At 42.2% G+C, this 13,826-nt stretch overlaps 1 protein-coding gene across 1 annotated transcript in view; it reads right to left on the bottom strand.

Annotated features, from left to right (window-relative positions):
• SAMHD1 (SAM domain and HD domain 1) overlaps nt 1-13,349 on the bottom strand; it is a gene marked incomplete at its 5' end in the record, with an annotated part of 21,942 nt that extends 8,593 nt beyond the window's left edge. The window contains 9 exons of the mRNA XM_009575330.1: nt 3,457-3,572; nt 4,942-5,033; nt 5,636-5,744; nt 5,854-5,954; nt 8,139-8,294; nt 9,339-9,409; nt 10,029-10,144; nt 11,912-12,072; nt 13,277-13,349. Of these exons, the coding sequence (XP_009573625.1) occupies nt 3,457-3,572; nt 4,942-5,033; nt 5,636-5,744; nt 5,854-5,954; nt 8,139-8,294; nt 9,339-9,409; nt 10,029-10,144; nt 11,912-12,072; nt 13,277-13,349 (995 nt within the window). The remainder of the gene's footprint in view (nt 1-3,456; nt 3,573-4,941; nt 5,034-5,635; nt 5,745-5,853; nt 5,955-8,138; nt 8,295-9,338; nt 9,410-10,028; nt 10,145-11,911; nt 12,073-13,276) is intronic.
• Nucleotides 13,350-13,826: the final 477 nt, after the last annotated feature.

Here is a 13,826-nt window from a genome sequence, read left to right as displayed (position 1 = left end):
CTCCCAGGCTACCTGTCCTTGCTTCCACCCTCTGTAGGCTTCCTTTTTGTGTTTGAGTTTGTCCAGGAGCTCCTTCTTCATCCATGCAGGCCTCCTGGCGTTTTTGCCTGACTTCCTCTTTGTAGGGATGCATCGCTCCTGAGCTTGGAGGTGGTGATCCTTGAATATTAACCAGCTTTCTTGGGCCCTTCTTCCCTCCAAGGCTTTATCCCATGGTACTCTACCAAGCAGATCCCTGAAGAGGCCAAAGTCTGCTCTCCTGAAGTCCAGGGTAGTGAGCTTGCTATGCGCCCTCCTCGCTGCCCTAAGGATTTTGAGCTCCACCATTTCATGGTCACTGCAGCCAAGGCTGCCCTTGAGCTTCACACTCCCCACCAGCCCCTCCTTGTTGGTGAGAACAAGGTCCAGCATAGCACCTCTCCTTGTTGGCTCCTCTACCACTTGGAGAAGGAAGTTATCATCAGTGCATTCCAGGAACCTCTCAGATTGCTTATGCTCTGCCATGTCCTTCCAACAGATTTCGGGGTGGTTGAAGTCCCCCATGAGGACCAGGGCTTGTGAACGTGAGGCTGCTCCTATCTGTCTATAAAGGGCCTCATCCACTCGATCTTCCTGGTCAGGCAGCCTGTAGCAGACCCCACCATAATGTGGGGCTTGATTATCATCAGATTCGTAGCAGCTGTTGACGGAAAAACTAGCTAATTCTCACCCTTGAAACAAGTTTTATTATTTCATTGGAAGTTGCTTCCTCTTCTTATTTAGCCAGTCTTGTTCAGAAGAATATCCTAAACCCCAGCACTAATTGGCTCAGGGACAAGGGTGCTCTATCTTGTAAAAGAATAAAGTACTTCCGTTAAACCTTTTTCAAAATTTCTCAGACTTTGGATGCTAGCACCAAAGTCCCCCCTCCTGTCTCCACATGACAGAAGTACGCAGTGTGTCTCCCACCATCAATAGGAGCAGCAAGACACAGGTTTCTTTTGATGTGGCTTCGGAGTAGAAAGGTTATTTCTGGTTGTCCTAAAGAGACTGCTGCTGTCAGGATGCTGTTCGTCTGTCACAACCAACACAGTACTCCGTGTCTATTCGCATTCCCTGGCCAGAAATACCTAGGCAGCTTTGACACGTGCTGCAAGCATAGCTCTGCAACACCCTGCCCAGGACCACAACTGGCTTAAGAAGCTCCCAACACACTCCAGAAGCAAGCTATGAGCCATATACCAAAACACCTTTAACTGAGGGTTGTTTTTATAGACAAGGTTGATCAAAGTCAGGAACTTCTCCATGAGGAACAACAGACTAGGTCTCTTCAGATTGAGAGAAGAGAGAATGCAGGGGAAATAAGCAGCCCGTGAACACATCCATTGCGCAAAAGCAGTAGTGACAAGGAATGGTTTGCTGTCTCATCCTTTACTAAAACTAGGGTTTGCTGTCAAATCAGGAAGCAACAAATTAAAAACTAACGGTGGTTCTTCACCCATCATGGAAGAAAGCTAGGGAACTTTCTGCTGCAGAACCTCACAGATGTTTATCATTTGCAAAGATCCAAGAGGCAATTAGACAGGTTCACAGAAGCATCACTCATCAGGGACTCTTGAAAACAGCCTATTGTCCTCTCAGAAGCCCCCAGGTTGCAACCACTGGAGGCAGGGAAGGAAATGCCTTGGTTTAAGAGGAGGAGAACATACTCGTCCTTCGTCGTCCACTGTTACATCCGATGTTGGCATATTCCTCGCATCACTCTCCCTGCTGTTCAACTCTCCTTGTTGAACAGGACAGCCCCAGCAAGCAGCTCCTTGCTGCAGCAGACTAAGAGGCAGGGGACAGTCCTGGTCTCCTTGCCCTGAGCTGTGCTCCTCACCAGGTACCACAGGTCAGCAGGCAGTTACCACAGGAGTCTGGTACTAACTTGCTAGCACAGCTGATCTTACAGACCAGACAGTCCCCAAGGAACAACTCCTAGCCCATTAAGAACTTAATCTCAGTTCTTGCCTTTCTGCCCAGCCTTCCACAGCCCAACACTACAATTCATGCTCTCCAGTAGCTACTGCCCCTCAAAGCCAGGCCCTTCTCCTCCCCTGGGGCAGAGGCATGCAGTGTCAGAAGGGCCAGGCAGCTCCTCATCTCAGCACTCTGTGGAGCCCCTTCACCTGCTCCATGCAGCAGGTCTACAGTCAGACTGAATGTGGCTGTGGCAGATGAAGGATTGCCAGAAGGCCTTTAGCATGACACAGGTTAAGGTACAGGATCTTCTGCAATAGTGCCCTCAGCCTCTTGTCACCTTGTCCATGGACCAAAGATTTGGACCAAGTTCTTGAGTCTCTCTGTTGGCCAGCCAAGGCTTGGTGACAGAAACTCGGGAAAGTTGCCTTGCCACTCAGGAAAGATGCCTTGGGAGTCCTCGTGAGCTGTAGCTCACAGGTGCTGCAAGAGCTGCCAGTACTTGGGAGCACTCTTCAGCAGGGTGTGCAGCATCCTCTGCCCTGCAGTAACACAACCACAAACCCCTCGGTGCAGCAGGGTCTGCCTCGCCCACCCTGGCCTCCATCCCCCATACTGCACGAAGCTGGTAAGGGCATGCCGCAGCACTGGTCACCAACCACAGGAATGCTGGTGTGCCTAACAGCAAAGACCAGGAGGGCAGACAAAACCAAGACACCACGGTGGTGGGAAGCTGTGGAACTACATAACAGAGGACACAACACAACTTAAGCCAGTTTCGTGAGTTCAGTTTTCTGTTTCCTCTTCACAGCACTGAGCCAGACCTTGAGAAATGGGAAAACATCACAAGTCTCAGCTCGTTTGCTTCACTCCGTAACCACACTGGAGTTCCCCCACATGTCTTCAAGCAGGTTGCTGCTCCGTGTACTTACCCTACGAGAACCATTCTCACAAGCTCTTATTCGAGCTACCACAAACTTTCAGCAATAAACTAAGTTGTTCATATACTCTGTTTTCTTCTGTTATATTCGCAAGCAGGGTAGCAATGTCTCAAGCAAATCAAATCAGACCCCATCAGAGCCCTCTGAAACCTGCCTTGGGGTTAGTTTCACACACATACAGCACTTCTCCACCTGATGTAGCTAGATGTAGTATCACTCAGAGCTGACTTACATCCCACTTGCGACAAGTGCAACAAACTCAGGACACAGGCAGACCTCCTGAAGCACTTCTTGCAATAATCTGAATTTGAATGTGTGCAGAAGATAAGAAGTTGGTGCTTTTCTCTCTCTCTCTGAATGTAAAAGTAATTTAAACTAGAAGGTCTTCTTCTCACAGCAAGATATGAGAACACAGAGATTGGACGGTCCAGGTCTGCCCCACCATCTGCGCACAAAGCAGTACTTGAGAGTCCTAGTCATGGGCAAGGGCCCACTGTGCCAACAGCTGTAAAACCAGCATTTTAAGAGGTACTCATGTTCTTTTACTTTAAAAAAAAATTCTGAGAGCTCATACCAGTTAGCTTAGTGTAGGCTTCCATGTCCTCCATTGCTGTAGAAATCTGGTACAGTTTTCCTCCAGAGCCTTCTATTTTAAAAAATTTGTCTGCTTTTTGAAAGGCTTCCGTAATCCTAGTTTGAGACAAAATTAAGACTTAAGGATAGCATCATTCTGAAACACCTTATTGCTCAAGAGTCAAAAAAGAAATGCATTAGTATGTTATAAATAGAAGACAATAGATTAAACTGTATCCCAAGCACACAGCAGACCCTGATCGCACTGCAATATGTCCTATCTCCATGCTGTCATTGCACATTTCAACAGCCTTTCCATTTACTGAAAACAGGTTCAGATCAGACCTTAACCTTCATTCAATGAATGAGCAAGTCCACTTTGTTCTGCTTCAGACTATGAGTTTAACATTGCTTAGACGATTGCAGAACCCTGCAAGACAGTGACATGGTCACTCAGCTGCAATGAGGCTGCCTCATAGATGACCATATCCTTTTACAGACTCATTGCTCCAGGAGTTTACTGAGAGAATACAAAGCATTGTAAACGTAGAGCATCATGAACATGTGATGTTTTCAGGTGGGAAAAAGGTTCTAAAGATCAAGTTCTTCCAGAGTTCCCTGTACCTCGTTGTCATTTCCAGCTCATACGCTCATTTGGATAGGCTGCTATAACTATGGTAAGCCAAGACCTAAATTTCTTGGCTGTTTTACTCCTCACACATTAGGTACTGTCAAACCTTAGCATTTTTAGTCTGAGTTTTAGAGGATGACTAAACCAGGAGCTGAAGTTTATGAAATGAAAGCAGTCACAAATCACTCTTGTACTGTGTAATCCTCTGTGTTCCTTTTTTTCCAAACTCAGCAGATGGTTACTCAGCAGCCAAGATCCTAATGAAAAAGTATTTGGGGATACTAGTATTTCTGCTTTTCAAGAAAAGTAAAAAGAATAATGCTATAGGGAAACTTCTATAGACATCAACAAGAGAGGTACAAATGCAGGTAGCCAGCTGAGTTGGTCCTGAACAATTCGTGCTGTGGCATTACATAAACACAAAGTCAGGCCTCAGCTGAGCTACAGTAAGCTTGCTCGTTATTTTACTCTGTTAGTAACCTTGCTCTATTAACCAGCCAGTTTGAGGTAAGTGGTCTCTAACTTGTAGATAAAGATTTGACTTCAACCGTCAGCAGTTAAAACAGCATAAGCACACCTTCGTCCTATGCTTCTTCAGGGCTTTAGTAATTTTCCTCTAATTGAATTTCACATGGAAGGATGTTTTGTCCTCCTCTTTTTTTTTTTTTTTTTTTTTTAATCACAGCCTCTATGATACTCTAAGCACTAAGCCTTGCCACAAGAATTGGGTTATATAGCCCGGTGGCTTTTATTCTATGTCAAACCTTATTGATTACCTGAATATTCCAAATGGATATACAGTTTCAAGAATCTAAAAATAAATGGAATGCAAGAAAAGGGAAGTATAATACTTGCATTATTTCAATGATGTTGCCAATCTTATGCTGATATGCTCGCCGGTGCAGGCAATTCCGTGTGTGGAACATATCATACAAATTTCCAACTTCCTAAATAAAAAAAACCCAATCATCTCTTACTTTTGACATTGTCTTAATTGGAAAACTAAAACAGTCAAGGAATCAAATGAATTGTCTCCTTCCATTTGCAGCATAGAGCAGAACAGTTATTTTTCACAATTTACAAATTTTGAAGCAGACTCAGGCCACTGTGGGAGAGCAGAGACCTGACAGTGACGCCAGGCAGCCTGGGCAAAGAAGAGGACCTCTTGCTCCTTTAGCAGCCCCTCGCCAAAGCCACATTCACCTCTTGCGCAGAAGACCTGGAGCAGGATCACGCACAGCTGATGGTTTTGTAGAGTCTCCCTGGAAGGATCCTCCACAAGCCCTTTCAAACAGAGGCTTGCTCTGTCCCTCCCTTCCTTAAACCAGTTGCTCCTGAGGACAGCTTTCAGAGCAGCAACTACTTCTTCCTCTCTTGGGCTAAAAAAGCGTCCACAGGCAACCCCAGCATCCCCCTGCAACCCAGAGTGCAGCTGTACTACACTGCCTGAGGAAGGCTTTGCCATGCCCCATGCCCCATCTCAGTGTGCTGCTACACCTCGCACGCATTTTGCTGCTGAGCATTCCCTCAGTTCACACACACTGCTTACCTTGTCACGGGTACAGATATGCTTCTGGTTTTTTACTTCACAGACCCGAGTGAATTTAAGTAATCGCTTATAATCAAAATTATTCTGGATTCCTAGGTGATGGCAATCCCTAAAAATATTCCACAGAGAGTGTTTAACAATGAGATCATACTTGTACATATAGTAGCACTGTTTCAGTAGGAATTCATAATAAAAACCAAAAACCATAAGATTTGTACCTTGCAAAATAATCCCATTTGTCAACGTCAATGCCATTTTTTTTGTTAGCTACTATCTCATATAGGAAACTTTTCTCCTTTTGTCGACCACGGTAGGGCCACTAGCAACAGGGGAGCCGAGAAGAAAAAAAATCAGAAACAATAAGAAATTAAAGTGTGCAAACAATGTCAGAACAATTTTTTAAAACCAGTGGGAATACACTTTGATTTTGCCTGTAATAAACATCCAACATTGAGGTAGCAAAGAACACAAATACAATAAAAGAGCTTTCAGAAGCTGTCAGGCATTAGAAATGCAGAACTAGGGCTTAAGCAGCTGACTTCCCAGAATACCAGGAAGAACAAAAACCATATACACAAGTATTTCATTTCCCATTCTACTAAAGCAAAGCCTGCAGCTTTGAAATGCCAAAAAAAATGCATAGCAACAAAGATGGGAAAAGGTTGGAATCATTTAATCCTCAGGGAATTAGTTAAACCCACAAACATGTCACTGTCTTGCAGTCTTCTGCAATCAACCATACAACTTTATAGAACAGAGTTTTAAAACAATTATTTAGATGTTTTAAACAAAAACTGTATAAACAGCCAGCTACTTAAAATCCTAACCCACGAGGCATAATTCAGCCATGAGGCAAACAGGAAATCAACACCAAAATAGTAAGATACAAGTTGCACTTGTATAAAATAAACACTATTTGCTTGAAAATTTAATGATTCTTCAGCTAAACAGAAAATGCCATAAAGTGGCCTTGAAATTCTGAAGGCAGAAAACATTGTATATAAACAGATAAATGGCTTTCATGCTATCTGAGTTACAGAAATATTAAAATTGGTATGAGTAAGAATGGAAATGTGTGTAAGCAGCAGGAGGAGAGCACATCACAGATAAAAATATTCTGTGCTGATCACAAAGAGCTCTGCTACTGGGACAACATTCAGGACACTGTTTACATTCAATGCATAAACAACCCGTTGTTCATGTCAGGACCAGAAGGCCTGCAACAAGATAGCATCACAGCACAGATGCCTCATCGCAGAGGAGCCTGTACTCTGGTAAGACCACCACGGTACAAATGACTGCCAGTGGAAGATCCTGCAGCCTAACACCAGGAGGGTGGCAAGAAGGTTGCCACGTATCACGTATGACACTCCTTTTCCTGTTATCCTGCTGGAAAACAGGCATATAATCCAAACAAGGAAAAACAGACAATGGGTAAGAACCTGGTACAAGATCAATGGCAGCAGCAGGCAGCAAGATTTGTGAGCAAACGAGTGCGAGCGGGTAAAAATCCATTTGTAGACTTTGTAAATTAATATCCCCTTCCTATAAGATCTCAAACTGAATTTTATTATGCTAAGTTCCCTATGTTTGTCATCAGAGTGCTGGAGTACACATGGCAGCACTACACACTATTACAGCAGAAAATAATGGGTAAGTGCTAACATTTGTGGGTGATTTGTTTGGGACAACATACAAATTCTGATTAGAACCAGATTGTCATGACAGATCTCCCACTGACGGGCTCTTAATTCTGGTAGCAACTGAACATGTGTCCTTGAAGAGATGACAAGAGTTGTAAAGTGCAAAGTGAGGAGAGAGGACTTAATTCTTTCATAGAGTTGCAAGGATTAATAATCATAATCTATTCTTTCTTGCCTCCTGAGGCAACACATTTCTTCAAGTCTTATCCCTGCCTCTGTGTTTGTAACTGCAATAAATCCAAACATTTTACTACTGTCATCAAAGCTGATGTGGCTCTGGCACTTGGGCTTTGCATTGCTCATTGCCTCATCTCTGCCAGTTCTCAGTTTTGTTATCCATTATCAGCTTGTTACACTAAACTATCTCCATGTTTTCTTCATACAGCCACCTGAAAACACGACCTCCCATCACCACCGCCTTCAGGCATCCAGTACACAGGCTGTTACCCTAACCTGGTCATTTAAGGTTTCCATTAAAATTTCAGTTCTACCAGTCTAGTTACAGTGAATTAGGTTCACTAAATACAAATAACATTCTTAAACTTTCCTCTAATCTGAAGACTTCGAGGTAAGAGCTTCTCAGGAAGATGTAAGCACGTAACATAGTGAAGCTACCACCTTCTGCCAGCACTGTAAGAAATAAACACTACACTTCTCTAGCGTTTCTTGTGCCAGGATTCTCAGAATTTCATGGGGCTAAAAATAAATAATAAAACATAGCAGAAGCAAAAATTATCTAGTCTTTCAGTAAAATTAAAGACACTTATTGGGATAACCACAGGAGCAGTACACTGACTCACCGATTTCTCACAAGCGGTTTCATCTATAGGCCCTCCTATTTGCTCCTTGATGAAGTTTATATCTTCTTCCAGGACAAGACCATATGACTTCATGACTTCTTCTAGTTTATTGGAAGCGATCAGATGCTCAAACATTTCAACAGAAGCAGTTTCATGCTGTGAAAAAAAACCACCTCAATGTTGCATTACAAAGTTTAAGCATCTTTCCTGCAGTGTCACAGGTTTCTCCCAACCCAGCAGCACTGCCTGGCAGGGCACCTGGGCATGGTAGTGTGAAAGTCCGGCACTTGGGTGATTTTCTACTTATTTTATATCTAACCAAACAGGAAATCACCCAGTCTACAGAGTCCAGAAACACACTCTTCAGCAGAGAGCTGTTAATTTTGTATTTTAACAAACAGCAGTAAGACAGTTACAATGCTAAAAGAGAAAATAACCAATTCTGCTGTGCAGAAGATTAACAGGTTTACTCAGCTGATTTTGCTTAGTAACTACAAGCAGAGAGAGGCCCGAAAAGACTGCATTACATTTCATTCACAGCAAACAACCTTTGAAACTCTGTTCAACGTTTCTAAAAGTTTGAATTCTAAACACTGTATTAAATATCCTGAACTAAAATCTTAAACTGGAAAGGAAGCTCCCAGTTGATATTCTGCATCTGTAAAATATTCTGAAGAAAGCTCGCACTACGCATTTTAAGGCGTAATGCTGACTTAAAATGATTAGTGCAGTCCTAACAAATTCTGCCTCTTCAGAGTCACACTATAGGCATTGACAAGACCAAGACATTTGCTTTCTCCTCTGTGTCACTCAGCGTGACATCTGCAGGAAGAGGACATGCATACACAAACAGACCTCATGAAAGTACACAGGAGTTCAAGAGCATTTGCACTTTCAAGGAAGTGCCCTCACTTACTTCTCCCCACACCTCTTTCTGCTTTGCTAGTAAGGCTGCATCTGCTCACGGCCACGCTGAGGGGGCCGACGTTCCCCAAACAAACAGTTAAAGAGAACAACAAGGAAATCATCCCAAGATTAGAAGACAACATTCTCATTTTTAATTATGCCATCAAAATAATGCAGTAAGAAAAGGCTAGATGATCACCATATTCTCACAAGCACTGGCATTCTTTAAAGATGAATTATTCTCCCTTTAAAAATTTCAGGTTTCTGTTTTTACTTTAATAGTGAAAAGCCTACCTTCCACTTCAAATCTGGACGAGTGAGTGGAATAAATCTTCCATCAAACATGTGTGAAAATGGCCCATGACCTTAAAAATAAAGATTACACAGGTTTAATCTGAGACATAGTTGACAGTAAAGATATTTTGAGCAAGCTAAGGATCTGGATTCTCTTGTATTTGACTTGATCCTGACATCATCTATGAGGAAGATTCAGCTATAGGGAGTACACTTTCCTAAGACACCTTAAGTACTACTGCACTTAACATAGCCAGTTCCATTACCTACACCACAGGCAAATACTGCAGTAACACTGAGAACATTAATTACTCTGTGCCAGTTCTAAAGAAAATAAGTAGTTATAAAATAATCATAACAATTTTTGAAAGGGCCACTAATTTTCATTCTGAAATGTTTTAAGAGACCTGAGGACATCACAGAAGGAAGCAGACGCTTCAGCCACTGAGGGCAGAACTCTAAACACCATATGGAAACAAGACAAAAAACTGGCTAAGAGTGGCTACGGATTCACCAAGTGGAGTTGCCTCCACAGATGTACTCCAGACCAAACACGAACAGATAAATCCTGTCTCGGAATATGGCCACGCACTAAGCACCCCAAAACAGCTCTCACGTTCTGATCTTGCAGCCAGCTTTTCATCCAGGTTAGCTTTCCAAGAGCAACAAACCATCTCAAGTGTTGCTTACCCAAATCATGACAAAGCCCAGCGATTTCTACACAGAGGATGTCTCGCTGGGTTATATCCAGTTCTGGTTGTCTCTCCTTCAGTGCACGAACCAGACATCCTGCTAGGTAGCCCACCCTGTTGCAGGGGGAAAAAAAAAAAAAGGTGGAAAAATAAAAAAGGTGGAAAAAAAAGAAAGTGAATATAGTAGTTTTTAGGCTAAACAGAAAAAAGAGCAGTTCACCTATTCTATCTTGCCCCATTAAGTCACAGCCCCTGTCCGAGAGGTAGCACACAACAGATACTCAAACCCTGACCTGCAAGAGAATTATTTCACAAACTATTTCCTGTAATAGAGTTTTAGTCATCAGTAACATATTTGAAAACAAAAAAGCATGAGATACCATGCCCAAAACATGGAGACAACAGCATTCTGCAGTATTGCATAATGCACAACCACAACGTAACTGTGTAAGCGAACAGCAGTGCATTATTGACAGTGGGCATCTTGAAGCACCACAGCTTACACATCATCCTTTGACTTCCAGTCAGTGCAACTGCAAAGGTCCACAACAGTCACCAAAGGATTTTGTTCTTCTTTCAGATTGCTATTTTAACAATAGCTTATGACAATTATTTCTCTTCCTTTCATTCATTTTAGATTTGACGTTTAATTTCACTGAATGGGACCCTATGTTCTCATGATATGAAAACAGCAGGAACAAACATACGGCACATACTCTTATAAGCTGTTTACAAGCTCTACACCAACTTCCTTTTCTACTTGCCTCAATAGTCCCCCCCTTGCAGAACATCTTAAGGCAAAACAAGGCTTTACATGACAAGGTAGTATCTTTTATTAGACCAAATTTTACTGTTTGGTGTTTTTTCACTAGACCAATAAGCACACAAAGCTCACTTCTATTTTAACTCTGTAGAAATCTTCAAAATGATACACCAGTTGAGAACAACTGTCCTAAGTTTAACTACATAGATTAATTGAACTCTTTAAAAGAAAAGGTTGTTGATACCACTGGAGTTTTCAGACTCCTGTTGTGAGAGCTTTGTTTATATCCCTCACATTGTTGTCTTTTCAGGTTTACCAGATGCAATCAATTCCAGCTTGCCTCACTGATTTGACCCTTTTGCAATAGCCATTTGCATCTTGTTAGTGTCACAGAGTGGGGGCAAAAGCCAGACTTACTCCACAATATTTCAGCACTAACAAAAGCAACTTCAGGCTGGCCAGATCACCTGAATAAAAACCGTTGACTAGTTTAATGTCTCTGCACCTTGGAATATACCTTTAAAACAAGCTTAAATTTGCCATTAATCAGCTTCTCTGTGGAGTGTGAATGACCCAGCAACACCCTGGGAATCCTCGTGTCCATCATGTTTCTGTTTAACTTATATTACAGCTAACAGCCTGACAATCTGTCATAGACTGCATAAAGCACACTACAAATGCAAACATTACAGACAAAATGGCTTTTAGCTGTGCTGGACAATAAAAGGGGATTACAACTGTCTGGCAAGCCATTTATAGCAGCCCCAGTACCCTTCCCAGCTTTATGCTTTAAAACTCAAATTTTGACCAGGGACAACATAAAGCGCTCACAGTTTTTAATTAACATTATTCTTAGAAAAAGAAGGGACGGGGGAGGAAATCTAACATTGATTCATCTTGTAGGTTTCTTTATTTGTCTTTATTAAATGAAGTTCAAGGGAACAGCTTATAATCACACAGGATGTCCTGGAATATTTGTGAGACCAAAATGCCACCATAGCAGTTTTCACCAATGCCCAAAGACAGCGATGCCCCTTGGCTGGCACTCCACGTTAGTGGAGCCAAACTCGGGGAAATCCAAATGCAAGAGATGTGCATGCAAGACAACATCACCTTACCCTATAGAGTGTTCAAAGCGGTTGTGAGAGGCTCCTGGAAAAACAAAGTAAGTGCCACCCAGCTGCTTAATGTATCGAAGGCGCTGAAACTGAGGTGTGTCGATGATACGAACAAGAAGGGGATGTACTTCAATGTGCCCATGAATTGGATCATTAAAAACCTACAAAAGCCAAACAATACTTTAATTAACATTTAAAATTTGACTTTGAAAAGAAACAGGCACCAAGGTAAAGGATATCTAGAATGGTCAGGTATTTGGTGGGAAAGGGTGATTGTTTTTTTTTCTCCTGTAAAACAGCCATATCCTGTCTACCCTATATCAAGATTTATCCTGGAGAACTACTTAAGCATGACATCAAAAAAGACAAAGCTGTGTATTTCAGAGGGCAAGGGAATTAAAGTCAAAATCTCTAAAAATGTTATCTGCACCTGTGTAATTCCAAAACTTAACACTTGAGAAAACCCGCCTTTATTAACCTGCTGTTCCAGTTAAAGCAGGACACTGCAATACATGTCTGAGATATCCAATAAGAAGCATTTGGTCTGACATTATTCATGTTCTTTAAAATCAAGTGAAATTTTGCAGAGTGCAAATTATGATTCTTACCTTTTTCATAAAAAAAAAATGCAAAACCCAAGATAACTGAAATATGAAAGTAGTACTCCCTGATCATCCCTAAGCACGCATTTTAAGAGACATCTGAGTAACTACAGTGACTTACTAGAGAAGATAAACACACACATTTAATCCTTGCCTCAAAACAGCAGATAAAACCATTTCATCACAGACATATCTTGGTAAAATACTGAGGCAAGTAAGGTTTTCCTGTGTTCTCTCTACTCTCGGTCACTGAGCTGACTGGGCTCCAGCAGATGTGCAGACTACCAAGGAACGCATGCAGCCCTGGCCCAAGTTAAACCAACACACACCACTGTGAGAAACTGTTGGACACGGCAAACAGTGGAAGTGAGGAGGAGTCTGTTAACCCAGACCTGGGGCTAAACTAATAAAAAAAAACAAGGGGAGGCTCTACACAAAAAGAAATGTGAAAGGGGAGCTTCTCAACACATTTCAAACAGCTCATCTGCTCATTCAATCTCTCACAACCGCCAGGTGCCCACATCAAGCTCTTAGCTGATGATTTTAACACTTTTTCTGGTTAACTTGGTTTTTCAAAGACCACCCACTATCAAGGAGGAGGGCTCAGAGTTTTCTGCTCTGCAAAGGAAAGGCACCACCACAGCACCAGCTGGCACCACCAAGCCAAAAGGAGGGGAGGCAGAGAGACAGGGAGAGAGACAGCGCTGCCAAGCACGAGCGAGGCCCTGGAAGCAGCATCGTCCCCACGCGGCGCTCGGGCTACCTTCATTACGTCCACGTGCTGCTGTCTCAGCTTGTTCAGGCAGGCCAGAACTTTCAGTCTCTCAGCTGGGAGGCTAGAAAGGAAAAAAAGACATTGAGAGCACAGTTTGCAATGCATTTCCCTTTACAGTTTGCAGTATATATGGAATTACTTGACACTCTTACGGAAATACATATTTCTGCAGCTTTTTCAGAAAAATATTGAAAGCATTTATCCTTCTAAAGTCAAGTAGAGAAGGAAGAGAACTAATAGCTACAGAAGTTGTCAGTAAAGCAATGTAAGTGCTTCTCCCACTTATACAGAACCAAGAAATAGAAATACCAGGAAATACACATTTTTTTCATTAATTTCTTTTAGGGAAAGTCACATTTGGGGGTAAGTCCTTTAAATTTATGGGAAAGACAACATGCAGTGCCTGAATAACTGACATCTTTTTTTAAGGTTGAAAAATTCCTTAAACTAAAATGCCAAAGTCCCAATAAAAGATTTTTATAAAAATTTCTTTCAGTTAGTCAACTCTGTATTAAAAGAAGTTTAATTTTGCCAGATT

This window comes from Fulmarus glacialis, unplaced genomic scaffold (assembly GCF_000690835.1).
Source record: "Fulmarus glacialis isolate BGI_N327 unplaced genomic scaffold, ASM69083v1 scaffold26023, whole genome shotgun sequence".
In the NCBI taxonomy this organism is placed as follows: Eukaryota; Metazoa; Chordata; class Aves; order Procellariiformes; family Procellariidae; genus Fulmarus; species Fulmarus glacialis.
This window is presented reverse-complemented; position numbering and strand designations above follow the sequence as displayed.